General features: G+C 31.7%; 2 protein-coding genes across 8 annotated transcripts in view; one reads left to right on the forward strand and one right to left on the reverse strand.

The window, feature by feature from the left end:
* The first annotated feature begins 4 nt into the window (after nucleotides 1–4).
* LOC130446930 (signal recognition particle subunit SRP54) lies at nucleotides 5–9808 on the forward strand. Its single transcript, XM_056783464.1, has 8 exons — nucleotides 5–712; nucleotides 772–948; nucleotides 1424–1653; nucleotides 3204–3354; nucleotides 4975–5123; nucleotides 5250–5511; nucleotides 6969–7161; nucleotides 9067–9808. The coding sequence occupies exons 1-8, from the start codon at nucleotides 635–637 to the stop codon at nucleotides 9351–9353; spliced, it is 1527 nt and encodes a 508-aa protein (XP_056639442.1). The 5' UTR covers nucleotides 5–634; the 3' UTR covers nucleotides 9354–9808.
* Nucleotides 9809–10193: 385 nt separating this feature from the next.
* Nucleotides 10194–20220, reverse strand: part of LOC130446929 (ankyrin-3-like) — a 200686-nt gene continuing 190659 nt past the window's right edge. For 6 of the 7 annotated variants that reach the window (XM_056783461.1, XM_056783459.1, XM_056783457.1 and 3 more), the window contains 2 exons: nucleotides 19807–19879; nucleotides 10194–15987 (listed from right to left, as the gene is read on the reverse strand). In XM_056783461.1, the coding sequence (XP_056639439.1) occupies nucleotides 15858–15987; nucleotides 19807–19879 (203 nt within the window). In that variant the 3' untranslated portion in view covers nucleotides 10194–15857. The remainder of the gene's footprint in view (nucleotides 15988–19806; nucleotides 19880–20220) is intronic. The other variant, XR_008910193.1, reaches the window with a different exon arrangement.

Genomic DNA, 20220 nt, shown 5'->3' on the forward strand with positions numbered 1-20220 from the left:
CAGCGTAGTAAAATTTACTGAATAATTAATTAACAGTTTTATTTGTATTTCTAATTTAAACGTAATTGTTCCACCCTTTTGGGGGTTCTTATACTTGTATAGTATTTCTTATGCAAATGTGGTCCTCGAAAAATATTTTTGTTTAGCATCTATTGACAAATATTGCTGCTTCTATTTATAAAAATCCATTTGAATTATTATTTTATGATTGTTATATAAGCAATATTGCATTGCTAGTTTCTGTTTATATTCCTGAAACAATAATAAACATTGTCTGTTACAACAATTTTATATTTTATGTAACTGTATTATTTCTTGATAAATATTTGTTTTTTTTTAAAGCATATAGTTGAAAATAATGTGGAAACACTTTTTGTTATAATATAAAATTAATTGGTGAGGAATTTTTCATTTTCATGTGTCGGTTATCTACATCTCTATTGGGACTTTTATTTAAAAGCATCGAAACGTCAGCCCTGGCCACGTCTCATCATCTGTCTCTGACAAGTGAAAGATGAAATTAAAGATATAACCTATATTCATGTTTTCAACGCAAAACATTAATCGCATCAACTCAAAAGATATGAAAATATAATTTCATAAAATCAAAATACAATACAGATATTAAAGCAAAATGGTTTTAGCGGACTTAGGTCGTAAGATTACGACTGCCTTGCAGTCCTTAAGCAAGGCAACAATTATAAACGAAGAGGTTTGTCAATCCAGATGGAAACCTATTATTTATAATATTATTTATTTTTCATGTTTTAGGTTTTAAATGGAATGCTTAGTGAGATTTGTCGAGCTTTGATAGAGGCTGATGTTAATATAAAGTTAGTCAAATCACTACGAGAAAATGTTAAATCTGTTATTGACTTTGATGAAATGGCTGGAGGTCTCAACAAGAGACGCATGATTCAAAGTGCAGTTTTTAAAGAACTTGTTAAAGTAATTATTCCAATTTGAATATACCTATTTTACAATATTCATTGTTTTGTCTATATTTGACAACTTATACAGTTTGAAAGAGTTTGTTTATGAATCTAGTATTTTTACTAAGCAATTTTTAATAATTGGTGTTACAATAATACACAGAAAAACGCATTTTAATAACCAACTTATCATTTTATTTTATCATTCTGCAGGAATAAGTTTTAGATGTGTTATCTAAAGACTAATAGGAATTAAATGTAAGACTATTTTTAAGTGAAGTTCAATATTTTGTAAATGAAATATTCCATGAAAGATCCCAGGTGTCTTGAATTTTTCTGAAAGTGCCAACACACATCTTATTTCAACCAATTTACACAAACATAAGTTTTTGAGGTTATCACAGACGAATAGAATAATGTGCATGTTTCATCAAATTTTCTTAGATAGAATAATTTTTTAGACAAATTTTTTATTGTGATGTTATTTTTAGCTTGTAGATCCTGGAGTAAAGCCTTATCAACCAATTAAAGGAAAGCCAAATGTAATAATGTTTGTTGGCTTGCAAGGGTCTGGTAAAACTACAACTTGTACAAAATTAGCTTATCATTATCAGAAAAAAAATTGGAAGTCATGTCTTGTATGTGCTGATACTTTCAGAGCTGGTGCTTATGATCAAGTGAAACAAAATTGTACAAAAGCAAGAATACCCTTTTATGGAAGGTAAAATCTTATCTTATTATATTGATAGATAGTGGCACAAGATCTGCTAAGCTAATTAGAAATATCACTTATAAATAAAACAAATTTCTTTTAAAATATTTTTTATAATCTGTTTTTATTATACTTACCTGAAAACACTTTGTTTTTATCTCTTTTTACAAATCTATTTTTTCGGTGTGCTAAGAAAAAAAAATAATTATAGGAAAAAACACTTATCTGAACACAACATAATTAGTATATTTAGGAATCAATTGAATTAATAATAACATTTATTGTACAATTTGTATTATTGCAGAAGTTTAGTCCTGTTGGTATTTTATCCTGTAGAACTAAAGATGTGGAGCAGACGTCTTTCAGATGTTTTGATTTTCCTGATGAAATGTTGCAGTGGGAAGGATTAAACAATTTTTGTGATATTTTTATTTTTCTTATTATGAATTCTTCTATCTATCCTTCTGCTGCATTGGGATAACGCCATCCTCTGTATATTTTCAGAGTGAGCTGTTTTTCACTAACATGGTTGCAGAAGAACGCTTCAGGCCATGTCCGGTATATTCTTTGGGATTTTTCAGTTACAGGTATTTTGCAACATGTTTTAGACAGTTTAGACAACATGTTTAGCAGTACATGACAAAACTTCTTGACATATGATTTTTTCCAGCTCGCAAAAACACAAAAATATAGCGCCTATCATCTTCCAAACACTAAATATTGTTCATCTGAAGTTTCACATAAAAATGTGGAAATGTAGTTACTTGTTCTGCCGTTAGTATCCTGGACTTTTTTGGTACATAGCCCACAGCCTGATGCTTCAAAAAGCAATCATTTTTGGATATTTTGTGTGGCAGCAATTTCTTGTATAACTAAACAACTCTAGCATTGAGAACCGATTCCATAACGTGTAAGATTTCACATTCTTGCCCTTTTCAACAAAATAACCTAGAAGAATATTATCACTTATAGTTTTAACTGTTTTGTGATGTCCCCATTTCATCAAACTTTGATACATGTGCTCCTATCTCGACCTGGATTTTGTTGGTAAAAAATCAGCACTGGCTTGTGCCACTAGCTCTAATATGTTTTTAGGAATATCTGGATTTTCTTTCAAGTACATTATTTTAAAACTAACATTATATATACTGATAGAAAATAAAATAATGCCGATAATAAATATATTGTTGTTATGTATTGTGATTACTATGAAAATAGAATGTCCTAAATTTAATTCTTATCCTTCTTTGCGTTGTTTTCAGATAAGTATAATAAAAAGTATCGTCCATGAGAACAATGCTACAAAAAATTTATATCTATTCTAGTTATTTTTTGCAAATTATTTTTTTTCTCTCTTGTTTTCTACTTCTTACTGGGGACTGAAGTCATGGCTTAAATTTACATCTACACCCAAAATACATTTTAATTAGAAACTTACCAGGAACATACTTAAGTGTCAAAAAATAACTGAAAATTAAGGCATACAAAAGCAAAGATCAGAAATAATATCATCTTTTTTATTATTATCTCAATATTAATTTTTGATTGATTTTTTTCAGTTACACTGAAATAGACCCAGTAGTTATAGCTCAAGATGGTGTTGATATGTTTAAAAAAGAAGGATTTGAAATTATAATTGTTGATACTAGTGGAAGACATAAACAAGAAGAATCTTTATTTGAAGAAATGTTGGCAGTATCAAATGCTGTGGTAAGAATGTGTTCATAGTTGTTTTTTGTTATCAAATAGCACATATGATATCATTTTTTTTTTTAGATAAAACACTTTTCTCTAATATTCTAATTTAAATTGATATTAACCATTATTTTAATTTTTTTTTGTTATTATAACATGATATTGCATCAATATCAAACATATAACTAAATATTTATGTAATTAATAATCAAAATTCCTGGATAGACATCCATATAACTACCTGTTGATGTATATAAAACATTGTTTGTAACAGCGGCAACAGCGCTTAGAAATAAAAGTCAGTTTACCACAAATGATCATTGAAGTAGGGTGCTGTACCAGAGAATTATATTTTATGTTTAAAATAAAAGAGTTTCAGTCCACTGAAGTGTATAAGTTTTCTCTCAATCAATTAAAGTGTACCCCTACATTACCACCAACTTCCACTTTTTTAAAACCAATTATCATTCTATCTCTACAAATTTCATCTATACCTTATATCTATGATGACAAGGGCCTGGATAAAAGCATAAAGCACCCTTGTTATTAATTTAAAGGTGGCATGATGAAATATGCAAGAATAACAGATTCTATTTGGTCTGGTTTCCTGGTAATAAGGAATAGAAGGAAATTAAGGTTCCAATATACTCGGAAGAAAAGGAATACTATTTTCTTTTATTGGCCCAGAGCCATTCTGTAGGATAGAAAAATGCTCCTATAAGAAAGAGTTTTGGATGAAAGAGAAAATTGAAGATGTGGAGGGTAGTTTCCCATGTCAAATCACTCCAAAAAGTGCTTTCTAGACATTAATTCAAAATATATTTTAATATAAGCAAAAGTAAGCAGGGCACTGTCTCCTGACAAAGCACTTTATGACATTGGGATTAACAAACAATGATGGCTGTAAATTCTGTAGGGAGGAATATGAAACTCCAGGTAACCTTGCCATTGTAAGAATATTAAAAATATTATTTGAACAAGAAACATGTAGGAGTGAGATTATAACCTCCTTGAAACCATCACAGATACTGTAGCTCATTAAAACCATGGTATTGAAAAGTGAGCTGTAGTTGGTAACAAGAAACCTGGAAGTTGCAGGGTACTGTAACCCCTAATTAAATGTATCCTTCTATATATTCTCACTATAGCTTTTTTTAAAGCAATGATGTGCACTCAAAAATTTTATAAAAATATAATATTCGATTGTACATAACCTTGGTATCATGTATTTATATTGGGTTGGCGACAAAGTAATTTCGGTTTCGTCATATATAATAAAACCCTTTTTGTCAACAAAGAATAGTTTTTAATCAATTATATATTGTCTATTTTGTTTAATGAACTTTTGCCATCTTTTTTCCTCTGCTTCATGATTCCGCGCTCATAAAATTTCTGGTCCTTATCATCAAAAAACTGAACCAGGTGCGATGCCAGATCAGGGCTGTATGTGCGCACTACATGCCTCTACGTCAAAGTGACCAATATCATGTGGCAAACTGCAAAGTACAGCAGTAACATAAGTTATTCAAAAAATGAAGCAAGGCTCTATCAGTAAAAAGCGAAAGTACTTAGTTGCCAACCTTATAAAGAAATTTAATATAAAGACAATTTTTTAATTATATGTGTTATTTTAAGAATCCTGATAACATTATATTCGTCATGGATGCTACTATTGGTCAAGCTTGTGAGTCTCAAGCTAAAGCTTTCAAAGATAAAGTTGACGTAGGTTCAGTAATTATCACAAAATTGGATGGACATGCAAAAGGAGGTGGTGCACTTAGTGCGTAAGTATGCAGAAAGTTCATATGAAGAGTAGTATAAGAAAAAATTTATCTTGTCTTATATTACTTCAAACTCAATATAAAACTACTGTTATAAATTTCCTTTTATAATAATTTGATTATTTTTAGTGTTGCAGCTACTAACAGTCCCATTATATTTATTGGCACAGGAGAACACATAGATGATTTGGAACCATTTAAAACCAAACCGTTTGTTAGTAAATTGTTAGGTATGGGTGACATTGAAGGTTTGATTGACAAAGTAAATGAATTAAAATTGGAAGATAACGAAGAATTATTAGAAAAAATTAAACATGGACAATTTACACTCAGAGATATGTATGAACAGTTTCAAAATATAATGAAAATGGGACCGTTTTCACAAATTATGGTAATATATTGCAATTATTTATTCACAATTTACAAATACAAAAAAAAGAAATTCAGTTGAAGTTTATATCCCATGGAAAATGATCACAAGTTCAACAAAACTGTTACTAATTCGTTTAACAGTAAGTTAACAGAGTTTTTTGATGATGGGATCCAAAAGCTGGTGCCATGACTTGACAAATGTTAATGGTGATTGTACTGAAACCTAAAAACCTAATTTTTAATAATACAAAGTACAATTACAAATACGTTCAGAATTGAATTTTCTCCTACTCCATTACAAAACGACTTTTAGAAAATGACTTTTGTATAATAATTCAATGAATTGAGATTATAACAATACTAACTCATATTTGATTCTTTTGTCAAATTTCAGACGCTATTTTGAAATTTTCTATTTTTAAACAACAATTTGTATAAATTTCTATTGGTGTGAGAGGCGTGAAATATTGGCAGCTACCACTTCAGTTTATTTCTACTTTTTCCAGAATTCTCTTTTCCCACTCACTACCTCTGTGATGCATCTCATGTATATCTTGGTCTTCTCGTGGTCTTCAGTCTCAAATCTGACTTGATATGCTTTGGTCACAAAATTTGATTAGGTGTCCAAATCATCTTAGTAATTAAAATGGCAAACAAGATGGGTTCAATGTTAAGGAAGTTTATGATATTTTAATTTCGAAAGACTTTTCTTCTGATTTTGCCTTCTTTTGTCTCGTGCATTCCATATCAACAGTGTACAGTCTTAATTTTTGTTTGCTGGTCTAAATTTCTGAAGTTTAGGTGAGATTTGGGCAGATAACAAACTTAAAAACAATCGCCTTCACTGGTAAGTTGGAAGTTCTGAAACCGTTGGTGATATTCATACAGAACACACTATTTAAAATACCACTACACCAACACTCACAACGAAACTGTTTGAGGCGGATTTCCATAACCAAGTTATCATTTTCATACACTGAAAGTAAAAGGTTTAATTGTCTTGGTGTGCATTCCTGTGAATACTATGTAGTCATAATATCTTCTATCATCAGCTCATACTAATTGAAACAATCTTCATTTACTTCCTTCTGCAGGAAATAATGGTACAATGGTTGTCCTGGCAGTATTATAATTCATCCTCTTTGTTATTCTTTTTAAATATGGGTCCATACCATTTCAGTTTTTGTGCTTTTATCAATTTCACTATGTCTTTTCAACTGTTTTTCCTTATAATTCGTTAATCTTGACATTTCTCCCTCTCGTATTCTACATAGTAAGTATCTTTTTGTTTGTATTATCAGTCTAGAATCTTTTCTTTCATCATTTATTTTTAATTTAAGCAAACTTCCTGTAAATCTCATTTTTTCTGCCTCGAATGTAGGTCCAACAACTGACCTGACAGCCATAAAATCATCTCACAATTTATCTTTAAGAAAATCCTGTATTTTGTATTTACACACCTATATAATTATTCAGGGTATGATACCAGGATTTAGCCAAGATTTTATGTCAAAAGGTAGTGAACAAGAGTCAATGGCGAGACTAAAAAGATTAATGACAATAATGGACAGTATGAATGATTATGAATTAGACAACAAAGACGGAGCAAAGTTATTTACAAAACAACCAGGAAGAGCTGTCAGAGTTGCCCAGGGCTCAGGAGTAACAGGTATAGAATCTATATTCAATTGCAGAATCACAAATAACTAAAGATTATAAAATAATATTTATTATATAAAATAACATACAACTATTTTAAAATACAGTTAAAGTCAATTGAATCAATTGAAAAATGTTATGTGCTGTGATGTGTTTTCGTTATTTTTTATTCTCCATTCTTTGATCTGGAATAAGTGCTTGGAGATTGGCAGAAATTATTATTGGATGTCATCAGCAAATGCTCATTTCATAGTGTAGTTTGAGGTTGGAATGTCAGAAGTTTATATCAGGTACAGGCTGGCCCTAGGACGCTGCTTTGTGGAACTCCAGCTTTAATAGGCTGAAATTTAGATGTCTCCTCACTAACTTTTTTTCTGAAGGCTCTATTTGACAGATATGACTGAAGCAGAGTTTAGTATGAATTGGGTAGATTGAGTAAGATTTTATTTAACAGACCTACATGCCAAAACGAATAAAATCTGTTAAAAATTGAAAACAACTCAGATTTATATATATTAAAAATAAGACTCTGAATTATCTATGGAAATCCGGAATGGTTGCAGCCCTTAACAGAATTCCCAGTTGTTGGAGTTGCGTCTGAAGAAGGGATGAGTAAAAAAACAGATTTGAATTTATATTTTTTAAATATAACAAGAATCTGTTCTATTCTATTCGTTCTATTCCCCAAATAAATAGGAAATACGAATTTATATGAGAACTTTTCATACAAAGTTTGCTTAAAACAAAAGGAAACACATAAAGATAACTGAAATTTAGATGAGCACAATAAAAAAGCAAAAAAGAAGATCTTGCCAGCGAATATAAAGAATTAAATCATCACAAATTTACTAAAATTGACAGGGATTTAAAGTGTAGATAGTAATTCGAATACATTTCGAGGTTTTATTGAATTTTTCGAATGAAGTCGCCACAATACGTGAACAAAGGAATATTCAAAATGTTTGAACAAAAATGTAACAAGCCGAATGGCTATAATGGCTAGTAATCCCATAGAAAAATATCATTTGGAGACAAATCTGGTGATGTGGAAGACCGTTTTCCAAATAATTAAAGTTAACAGGAACCATAGTAATAATTTGAATTTGTTCAAGCCCCAAATATTTACTTCTCATTAAATTCCCTTTAGACCATGAGGTACTTCATGCAGTCCACTTAAAATCATATCTGAACGTTAATTTTTATGGGTTATTCAGTTTATACTGATCAATATCTTACAGTGAACAAATTATTTCTATGCTTGTGTCAAGAACATAGTTTCATCTAAAAAAATATGTTTTTTTTAACCTTTAATTTTTATATCATAAATTGACAAAATGCCATTCGTTTCATATTGTCCTCATGAAATATTTCCTAAGTTAATGGTGCTTTAAATCAATAGTAACCATATTATTTCAAAATACTCAGAGCTATTCTAATAACACTTACTTGTTTGCTTGAAAAAGGAACATTGGTTGCAGTAGTAGCAGTAAATTTGAATTTATTTGATTGACTTTCGATGTATATCACTGTTTTGCATTCTGTAAATTGCATTGTAAATTCTGCATAAGCATATATAAATGAATTAATTATTTGTTGGTACAGTACCATTGTAAAGTTTTATTATTTTCCTTGAAAATTATTTATTCTCAGTGTACAGTGGAAATATGAAAGAACAAGGCAAGCCAAAAACAAATCTTTATTCACACATTCCCACTACACTCTTAGTAAAGTGAGATGGAAATCCAGTGGAATAGTTAAATTTAAAATTAACGCCGGTATATTTTAAGTGAATTGATTAGAAATTTTACACTGATATTCTCATATTTTTAAATAATGTTATAATACATAATGCTATTAGTTGATAAAATCTTCTGATTGTGTTACATTTTATTAATCATGTTCAATATACTTTCAGAAAGAGAGGTCAAAGACCTGATCACTCAGTACACAAAATTCGCAGGTGTAGTAAAAAAAATGGGTGGCATAAAAGGTCTTTTCAAGGGCGGCGATATGGCCAAAAATGTTAACCACAATCAAATGGCAAAACTTAACCAACAAATGGCAAAAATGATGGACCCGAAGGTACTTCAACAAATGGGTGGCATGGCAGGGTTACAAAATATGATGAGACAGCTCCAAGCCGGTGCGGCTGGAGGTTTGGGTGGTCTAGGTAATCTTATGGGCGGCTTTGGGGGTAAATGATAATTATTTATTTTATTCTTTGTATGTGTATACAGTAATTCTTTCAAAAATGGAATAAAAATTTTTGATTTTTATTAATTGATTCATTTGAATATTTGAAAATAATACATTATATTTTCTTACTCATAATTTTATAATATTAGTACAATGTTGCTAAACTGTCTAAATTGCTTAACTCTAATTTGCACGTTATCTTATTTAATTGTTTACTGAATGAAAATTTGTCTGTAATCATTGAAACTCGCGTCCACATTGCTTTTAAGTTGATCTTTAGAACAAGTGAAAAAACAGTATAGATTTTGGTAGAATTACTGTCAACCTAAATACACATGTGAAGCTATAAATAAAGTTAGATTCATTTTGAGACTTGGTCTTTTTTGTTACATTTCTAATTGTAGAAAAATTTTATAAAGTATTGTAATGATTCATTTCTACAAATATATGATTTTCTATGACTTTGGTGATTATGTGATGTGTTTTGCAAGGTTTTTTAGAAATCAATAGACATGATAAGACATTCAAATTATTACGACTGTTTTCTGTTCATTTATTTTCCAACCACTTAAATTACTTATTTTTCCTACATGTTTTGTTTGTAGTAGAGTGGCATCAGCTTAATATATCATTTATTTCGATTATATTTAAATTAAATATTATGTCTCTATTTCTTGAAATATTTCAATATATTGTGTGGATGTTATGTATAAACATAAACCTTCTAAAATCCGTTGCAGAAAATCATTACTATAAATCTAGATTTTTTAATAAAATTAATTATGTTTAATTTAGATGTAAAGGTATTCATGCTACAAAAACATTTTGTTATTCTTCTTCTTTTTCTCTTTTCATTTTCCACATGCAACATCATGGTTTTGTTTATTAATTATTAGTAAAACTTGTATCCTCAGTTACTTTGTATGTTTTATGAAATAATTTTCTCCTTAAATTACTTAAATTCATAGAAATTATAGAAATATAACTAAGTTGTTGTTTGTAAATAAAAGTAGTATATATGTGACATATAAAATAAACGATTAAGTACCAACTTGTTATAAAAAACTAACTATACTCTTTTAAAATTAGGAATAGAAAAGTAATAGTAACATAGTTGTACTTATATAAGTAATTTATAAACTTTGATCATAAAACTTTCTTTTTTATAACAATTAGACTTCAAAACTTTAAAACAAACATGTACGTATATGATACATCGCTTTCGAACAATTTAAATGTTTTTCCGGTATCATCAAAGACCTTAAGAAAACTATTCTCCTCCGTCTTCGTCTACTTCACTTAATGCTTTTCTAAGGAAAATGTATTTGTTTTTAGAACTGCATTTTTTTACTAAGACATAGACCCTTTTATGATTTTACTTGGATGAATATTTTCCTTCTCAATTAAGTTGTTATCAAATTTACTTTCTTTCGACAATCCTGGTTGATTTGACGTAATATCATCATCACTAAATTCAGAGTATATAACTGTATATGGTATTGTAAATTGATTTCCTTTCCCCATCAATTAAATTAGTAATATCTTGTAATGTGACAGGATTACTATCCTCCGGTCCTACAATCGTAACTTTTACTGGATTTTATATATGTTTGGACACATGCAAGAACAAAAACAGTTCAAACCTCGATAGTTCAGTGATCCCATTTCTTCTGTAAACTTGTCGATCGTGGTCGCAGTTAACGTACAAATCTCCCATTTTAGTCTAACTTATTGCGTGTACTTTGTAACCATTTAAAGCATATAATTTAAATGTGCGTCTTAGATTATATCGAAAAAAAAAAATAAAAATAAAGTGCTCGAAAATAAAGTCTTACACTACCGACAGGATCGTGATAATGCGACTATACAACAGACGAACCATGTAGGTATGAATACTGTGCCATACATAAAGTGGATCCCTTCGTTTACAATAAAAGGGTGGTGAAATAAAAAATAATTTTAAGTCCAAAAAAAATATATATATTACAGAAAGATATAATTTCTACAATAATTTCAATTTTTAAAGCATAATTCTCTAATATATATTAATATCTATATAATAAAACGGTAATTATCTAGGTTAGGTTATACCCCTCCGATTTCGTGAAAATTTTAGTATGTTATAGAGAAAATTATAAATTTCTTATGTCTTGGACCTTTTGATATAATAATGCTTCTAAATAAACATATATATATAGGGTGCGGAAACCATCCCTTGAGGTACTTTGTTCATTTTGAAGAATCAAATAGTAACCTAACCTAAAAATTGTAATAATTTTTAAGTTAGGCTAGGTTATTATTATTATTATTTCATTTCTAAACGAAAAAAAGTACCTGAAGGGATGGTACCGTGCTCTATTGTTCAGCTTTATTTTCTCTATAATACCAAAATTTTAACGAAATCTGAGGGTAATCTAGATAACTACCAATAAAACTTTTACACCTATATACTATGACAGAAACATTAGTACCCCTCGATTTAATAAACTGAATGCACCTATATACTCCCTAATGAGATAGGATACTGAAAAAGAATCATTTACCTAAAATAATTTTAAGTAAAAACCGTAATCTATGAGCTATATATTATGTAACCTTCTAAAAATTACTCATTTTCGAATTGGAATTTATTTAAGCTGAACACTTAATGCAGAGTTTATCACAATTACTAGAAATTAATTAGAAAGTTTAAATTTTTCAATATACATTTTGATCATTAAATTTTGAAATTACTTTAACTATGATAATCTCTGTCTCCTGTTAATAAATAGATATTAAAGTGTTTTAAAATAGTAAAATATACAATATATATCTAAATTACTTTTAATTAATAACTTGCTATACAATAAACATTTAAAAATCTCACAACTTTGAAAATTGGTCATATAAAAATTCTAGAATCGAATATTGAAAAAATAATAGTTTACCGAAAACAGTAATTCAACAAAGTCGAATTTTAGGTAAAGTAATTTTGATAAGTGCATGTGCATATATTCCTTTCTTAAACACCTCTGTTGAAAATACTAGTTTCATTCCTCTATATATGAAAATATAGGAACAATCTGTTTCTAGTGGAAATAGAATTATCAATTGCCACAGTGCTACTTAATATCGACCCCAGATAGCAATTCTCAGTTACCAATTCACTACTTGCACTACTTTTATTGGATAATGATCCAACACATCCTTCGGTTGAATTGTTAGAAAGAGAAAATGGAAAGTTTAAAGTAAAATTTTTGCCTCCTAATGTGACATGACAAAGGGCGAAATTAAATTGAAAAAAAGCATCTGAAATATGGGAATATTCATGACGAGCACTATGTTAGAAAAAATAGTTTCTTACTCGAATGAGTACATAAATTATATGACACTAAGGACTCATAACACCACCGATCCAATAGAACTGAAAGCCTTTATTGGTCTACTATACATTTCTGGTGCTAACAAAAGTGGCCGGCAAAATATTGACGATTTATTTAGAGGAAACGAGATGGCGATGGAAATATTTAAATTAGAAATTTGCTGCATTTTGTGAGATTTTTGACGAGTTTGTATCAAATTTACCCAAGAACTATTTATATTCCTTCAGCTTATCTAACTATAGATGAAGTATTAGCTTCATTTAGAGGTCGTTATACATTCAAGGTATACATACCAAACAAGCCAAATCGGTAAGTTATAAAAATTTATGCCTTAGATGATGCTAAATTATTTTATGTAATCAAGTTGGAAGTATACTTAGGATAACAACCACAAGGACCTCTTGCTGTTGACAATACGAATCTTGCACTAGTTTGTCGGTTATGTGAACCTGTCCGTGGAAGCAATATAACAATGGACAATTTTTTTACAAGTAACGTTGTTGCCGACACACTTTTGCGTGATTATCATCTGACAATAATAGGTACAATGCGTAAGAATAAGCCACAGATACCTTCAGAACTTATGACCCGAAGACCAGAGAAGAGTTTAATGTTTGCCTTTGACGAAACGTGCACTTTAGCGTCCTACGTTCCAAGTAAGAACAAATGTGTCATTGTTTTGTCAACGATGCACCATGGTGATAAATTGGATACAACAACGGGAAAGCCTGAAATAATCATAGATTACAATCACACAAAAGGTGGTATCGATGTAGTGAACCAAATGTTTGAAGCTTACAACTGTGCACGAGCAACTCGTAGATGGCCACTTGTTGTTTTTTATGAACTTTTGAATGTGGCAGGTATTAATTCATGTATAGTCTTCAAGAGCAACAACCAATCATCACTTCGACGCCAAAAATTTTAAGAGCAATTAGGATATGAGCTTGTACAGGATCATATTTTAAGAAGATCTACAAATAAGAGACTTTCATGTACAATTCGATTGCGCCTCCGGGAAATATGTGGAAAAGAAGCTGAAAATGTTCTTGATAACCAAAATCAAATTTATGACCGATGTCTGCTATATTTGTCCAAGAAAAATAGAAAAACCAGGTACAAATGCCTAAAATGTAGCCGGTTCCTTTGCTTAGAACACCTCAATGAAATTTGTCATGACTGTTATACAGGGGAAGATACCGATGAGTAGTTCCAGTTATGAATGTGAGTCTAAATATACTTATATGAATAATAAAACATATTTTCTGTTTAGTTTGTACATTAAATTAATCCTCCTAGACGTTTGTCAACTGAAAAATATTATTTTGTTTTATGTATGCCCATTATCAAATATAATGCTGTTCTATGGTATGTATAATTACATGGTTATTTTGTGCCACAAAAGTATAATAAAATGTATCAAAAATTTAGCGAAGCTTAATAAAAGATGTATAACGTTACCGCAAAAAAAATAACAACTGACAATATTATTTGACTTTTTAAATATCGGTCTCTCAGACCGACGCAGGAATTTTACTTCTACGGCACGTTGCAGGCGGACAAAACGCACAAAACCCGCTTTTCTTCATAAATCCGATTATCCGAATCCCTAACGACGACAATTAGTCCGTTTAATCCACTGTAATTGAGATATACAGGGTTTGTCCGGAAAGTAATAGGACTGATTTTCTTCCGTCGCGATTGTACTTCAGAGCGTGCGCGCACCGACTGGATTCGATAGAGGGCGTTCCTAGCTAACAAACGAGCGGCTGGTCAGTTGTCTCTGAGCACCTGGAGAGCCAGGACAGGCATTTTCGCGCGACGTGTTTCTGTGAGTTGTGCAAGCTGAAAATGCAGCGTTCGTTAGAGCAGAGGTACGCGATTAAATTCTGTGTGAAACTCTGTAAATCTGCGACAGAGACGTTTGATATGATCAAGCAGGCTTGAACCCAGATGTTGCTTTAGCAAGAAGTGGTGTGTTTCGGTGGCACCAGGTCTTTTGGAGGGCCGGGAAGAGGTCGCCGATGAAGACCGTGCTGGAAGACCTTCGACTTCGTCAAACACCGACAATGTGACTCGTGTGCGCAAAGTTTTGAACACAGACCGTCGACTAAGTATTCGTTTGATTGCCCAGATGTTAAATTTACCAAAATCTGTGGTTCATGACATTGTGATGGAGCATTTGAACATGCGCAAGGTGTGCGCGAAGATGGTCCCAAAAGTGCTCACTGACGACCAGAAATTGCGGCGTGCCAAGTGGAAGTGTGCCAAGAAAATTCGAACGTGTGAAAGTGACCCCCAATTTTTGAATAACGTAATCACAGGTGACGAGTCATGGAGCTTTGAGTATGATCCCGAGACAAAGAGGCAATCTTCCGAGTGGCACACACCGGCGTCTCCTCGCCCAAAAAAAGGGAAGAATGAGCAAATCCAAAGTGAAAACGATGCTCATTGTCTTTTTTGACATCAAAGGCATCGTCCACCATGAATTTGTTCCTCCTGGACAAACCGTCAACGCAAAGTTTTACGTGGAAGTGCTCAAGAGACTCAAACGAAGGGTCAATCGGGTCCGACAAGACATCGCAGCAGAGTGGAAGTTGCACCACGACAACGCCCCGGCTCACACCGCCTTTCTTGTGAACAGCTACCTGACTAAGGCCGGCATTTCAACGCTTCCGCAGCCGCCCTACAGCCCAGATGTGGTCCCCCCCGGAATTTTTTTTGTTTCCTCGCCTGAAAAGGCCGATGAAAGGCAAGCATTTCGAGACGACAGAGGGGATCCAAGCAGCATGCACCGCGGCTATCAAGGATATTCCGGAGAATGCCTTCCGTGACGCCTTCAATGCTTGGAAATCGTGCTGGCAGCAGGAGCCTATTTTGAAAATTTTTAAAGAATTGTAACGATTGGCTCAATAAATTTTTTTAAATCGACTCAGTCCTTACTTTGCGGACAAACCCTGTATGTTTAAATGATTACCGATGAAGTTTAGTTCCTTTGTATTTTTCATATGCATAATGATCTTCAAGCGGAACTTATATAATACACACATGCACTTGTGTGAATATTTTTCATTGAAATATTTTCGGTGGCTTTTGAAAGTTTTAAGTAACCATTATATTGTCGCAAAACGAATATAATAGAAAAAAATTAATGTGGATTCCGCTCCTGTTCCATAAATTGATCCAAAGTAGTTTGCATTGAATGTCTCAAGTCCGTTTCACTTTGTGTCAGTGGAGATGTGATGAATTGTGTAGCTGTTTTGATCGTTCGAGTAATTCTGAAAATGAAGGTAAGTACCTATTAATTTTATTACAGCATTAAAATAATTATTTAGTAGTCATTATCAAATAAATTTATCGAATAGAGTTATATAGAAAAGGGATAATAAAATATAAATAATTATTGTCATCGTATATAACATCTATTCAATAAAAAATTGAATGTCTTTGAAAACATTCTTTCTTAAAGTTCTAATTTATAATAACTTTTAATTTCTTAGATCTTTTGATATTTTTATGCTTCTAAATCTTCATGATTTTAGGTCTCTTCTGATTTAAAATTAGTTTCTTTTATAATATTAATCTGTCTTCAAAAAATTATAAAAGAAACTAGTTTTAAATCAGAAGAGACCTAAAGTCAAGAACATTAGAAACATTTATAATAATTATTTACAATTGATTATTGTTTTAATCCCTTGGAGTTTATTTTAGATTAATTAAAAGACGTGATAAGCGATTAGGTTGTACGCCAATGCAATGTCCGGAAATTTTACTAGGGTCATACTAGAAACAAAATATAAAATATGTAACTCCAAAGAGCATAATTGAAACATTGTTTTTCATTACATTTTTGAGAAACTCTATTACTTAAGTACACAGTTCCACAAAATTAACGAATAATTCTGCAAAATCCTTCTTATATTTTTAAAAAAATACTTTACTGAAAATATCAAAAATTAGGCATAATTTTTGTTTACATACTTTATAAAAAAGTGTGTTATTATAATTAAAACTAGTATGGGTTGCGTTGCTTTGTTCACATCATCTAGATGTACTTGAAATCAGATTTCTAGTTGCGACTGATACGATTTCTACCAGCACTTTTATGTTTACGATTCATGTCGTTTCACAATGAGTTTAAATTCAGGACTTACTATGAAGCTAGTGTTGCAAATTCCATTTCACTGAATAAAATTTTGCCTCATTAATATTCTCCCCAGTTTTGGTATTATTAAGCAAACTGAAGATGCTGCTTGTGACAGTTTGAGTTATACGAGGTCTGGCTATTAAATAATGAGACTGGTTACGAAACAGGGTTTTATTATAAAAATTATTCTACATTCGAATACTCCCCTCGCCACACACACCTTTCCATACGTTTTTTCCATTAGGAGCTCAGCTGTTTTTTGCTTCACCGCTTCTAACGACTCCAATCGAGTCTTTTTCAAAGCAGATATTTTCTAACCTTTCAAGGAAATCTGAGCAGACCAGTTGACGCAAATACTTTTGGTCAGGAGTCAGATTATTTAGCATCAACTTTGCACAGACTTTTGTCATGTGTAATTTCTCGTGCAAAATTTTTCTAACCGTTTCTTTATCGGCGTTTACAGGCTCGGCAATCATCCGGATGTTCATTCGATGACCTGCACGCACAATTTGGTTGATTTTGGTCACTGTTTCCGGAGTTGAAACACTCACAGGGCGACCTGGGCGCTGCTCATCTTCAGTGCTGTCTCGGCACTCACTAAAGCGCTTTCATCACTCAAAAATACGCGCACGAGGTAGAGTCGAAGTTTTGTTCAATTTAACGAGAAATTTGAGATTGATACGTTGCTCCTGTCACAAGTGTAAAAAACATGTTCATTTCAAACTGGTACTGCACAAATACTATAATAGTGACGAAAACGTGTTTTGGGACGTGCATAGATAAGATATCTAGATATCCAACGCACTACTCGTTTTTTACCCCACCCGTCTAGGGCGCCCTCTAGGCGCGCAGACTCATTCTTTAATAGCCAGACCTCGTAGATACGGGAAAATATTTAACGCAGTGAAATGCTTGTAACTTCATAATGCCTACATTCGCAAAAACCGATTTTGACTATTCAAGTCAAATGACAGCAACAACGCGAAAGATTTCTCTTTCACGTCCATTTTGGACCATTTTAAGTCACAACACTTGAGCGTTACCTTAAAATATGCGTTAATTTTGCGGCGCGCTGTAAAATCTCTATTTGTTATTATCTCTTTACTAGCAATCAAAACTTTAGAGGTTCTAAAAGTGAATGTAGTGAAAAAACTTTTAAATCTTCTTGTCAGTTGTCAGTATCTTGTGAAGTTTTTTGGATTGATTTCTCTGTTCGATTTGTTTGTGCACCCTTAAAGTTAATATCTAACGGGCTCGATTATAGTTTTTAGTGTTGGCCAAGATTCTTTACCAAATAACCAAAACGAGTCCTGTAATAGGTATAGGAAATAATGTCTGCGTTAAATTAAAAAAAAAAAAACAAAATTATGAAGAGCTGTTTTGACTTACACCAGAACTCTCTTTTCGTTCTATTGGCCAATGGCCAATGGTCATACGCTATTCCTCCTTTCCAGCCAGGTCTGCAAATACAACCCCACGCAACCACAACAACCCCTGCCCCGCAGAGGATCAACTCCTATATCAGAGCCAACTCCAACAAACCATCCTCTTATAAAAACTTTCCCTTATCCTACCTAAAAATTTTCCGACCAATCTCTCTCTTTAAATCAGAAAGAACATAGGAGGCGATAAGCACACACATAGTTGCCAACAATAGAAATACGAACATGGCTCCGTCAAGAAGTTAATCACAAATGTAAACAAAAACGAGAAACTTCAACAGCGCCCAAAAACAAATTTGGCGGGTGATAAGAGAACAAGAGAAAGAAAAAACTGAATTCTGCGATTCAAGTAAAATATCAGAAGACAAATGGATGGACTACATAACAGAGTTATTTAAAGGAGAAGGTAAAACTAAGAAAACCAACAAACCGCACATAAGGAATAACATCACCATTCAAGATGTCGACCAAGCATTGAAGACCTTAAAAAGCAGAAAATTTCAAGGAAAATTGTTCAAAAAAAATATATATAAATCTCCAAAACGAAGAGAGCCGTTTTTAATTGTCTTGTTTTTCCTCCTATCAGCAAGTAGTCCACGCAACCACCATAACCCCAACTCCGCAGAGGAGCAATTCCTTTTACCAGTGTCATCTCCAAGAAACCTTCCTCCTATAAAAAAATTCCATTATTCTACCTAAAAATTTTTCAACGAATCTCTCTCCCTCTCTAGTTTAAATTTACTTTCTACCCACATTTTTTGCCATATATTGAGAATTGTGGTCAGTGACCGTTTAAAACACCCACAACGCGCCTTGCGTTTGCCAGAACGCGTTGTGGCTGATCTGACATAGCCAGAACCCGAATGAAATTATTTTAGATTTAGAAGACGTCAGCTCACGTAATATAATGCTGCTTATTAAAAATCATTCGGTAACAAAGTAGTACAACACTAATTATTTGAATAAATGTTTAATGACAACATTTTTATATATGTTTTATATCCATATAGTCAATAGTTAAAATAACTAACCTAACCTAATTGCGTCAAACATAAAGTTCAATGCAATTCAAATACCACAACAATTCCTCAAGCAAAAACAAATACGAGTAGATGAATATGCAGCGGAGATTGATTGAAAAATTGAAAAATTATAGTGAAGAATTTACAGAACCCATTACATTAACTTTAAAGTGTTTGCATAAACTTTTGATAAAAATTTTTTGATTTCTCTGAATTGACTTAGTTCTAAAATATGAGAAAATATTTGTATAACAAATGGAAATATGTGGGAAAAATCACATACGCATTTTTACAATTACAAATTGAAAACAAAATTATGATAAGCAACAGGTATTTTCTCAATCCTGCGATTCAGGATACATTTAAGATGTTCCTAGTCACCTAAGAAGAGTCCATTTGCATTTAACTAATATAATTTTCTATAAACTTAAAAACTGTCACTAAACTATAACTATTGGTTAGGTTAGGATGCATGGATTAACTTACTTTGCACCTGTAACAGGATCAACTACCTCTTGTGTGACGACAGTAAACTGCGGTTCTTGCTGATAGAAGTCTTCTACAATATAGTTAGTAATAAGTTCTAAATATCTAAGTCTATGTCTATAGAACTATATACATACATATTGGATTGCCAATGAGAAGAACACAAATATTACTACCGAGCTTAGTTAATTAATATATGTTATACAGTAATGAGTTGAAATACTTCATAACAATCCAACACGTTTCTAAAACTACTTTAAAAACTTGTTCAGTGATTTAAAGATGATATGGTTCAAAAAACATAAGGCGTTACTGTATTCTGGTTCACGATACTTAAAAACTTGAAGAAAGTAAAATTTTATCTCTACTAAAAATATAGTGAAATATTTATAGCAAATTTTTCTTTTTTTATTC

Source organism: Diorhabda sublineata, chromosome 7 (assembly GCF_026230105.1).
Source record: "Diorhabda sublineata isolate icDioSubl1.1 chromosome 7, icDioSubl1.1, whole genome shotgun sequence".
In the NCBI taxonomy this organism is placed as follows: domain Eukaryota; kingdom Metazoa; phylum Arthropoda; class Insecta; order Coleoptera; family Chrysomelidae; genus Diorhabda; species Diorhabda sublineata.

Coding starts and splice junctions, on each gene's coding strand:
- LOC130446930 (XM_056783464.1), top strand. CDS start 635: ATGGTTTTAGCGGACTTAGGTCGTAAGATTACGACTGCCTTGCAGTCC. Junction 713..771: donor CAACAATTATAAACGAAGAG/GTTTGTCAATCC, acceptor TTCATGTTTTAG/GTTTTAAATGGAATGCTTAG. Junction 3,355..4,974: donor TGGCAGTATCAAATGCTGTG/GTAAGAATGTGT, acceptor TGTTATTTTAAG/AATCCTGATAACATTATATT.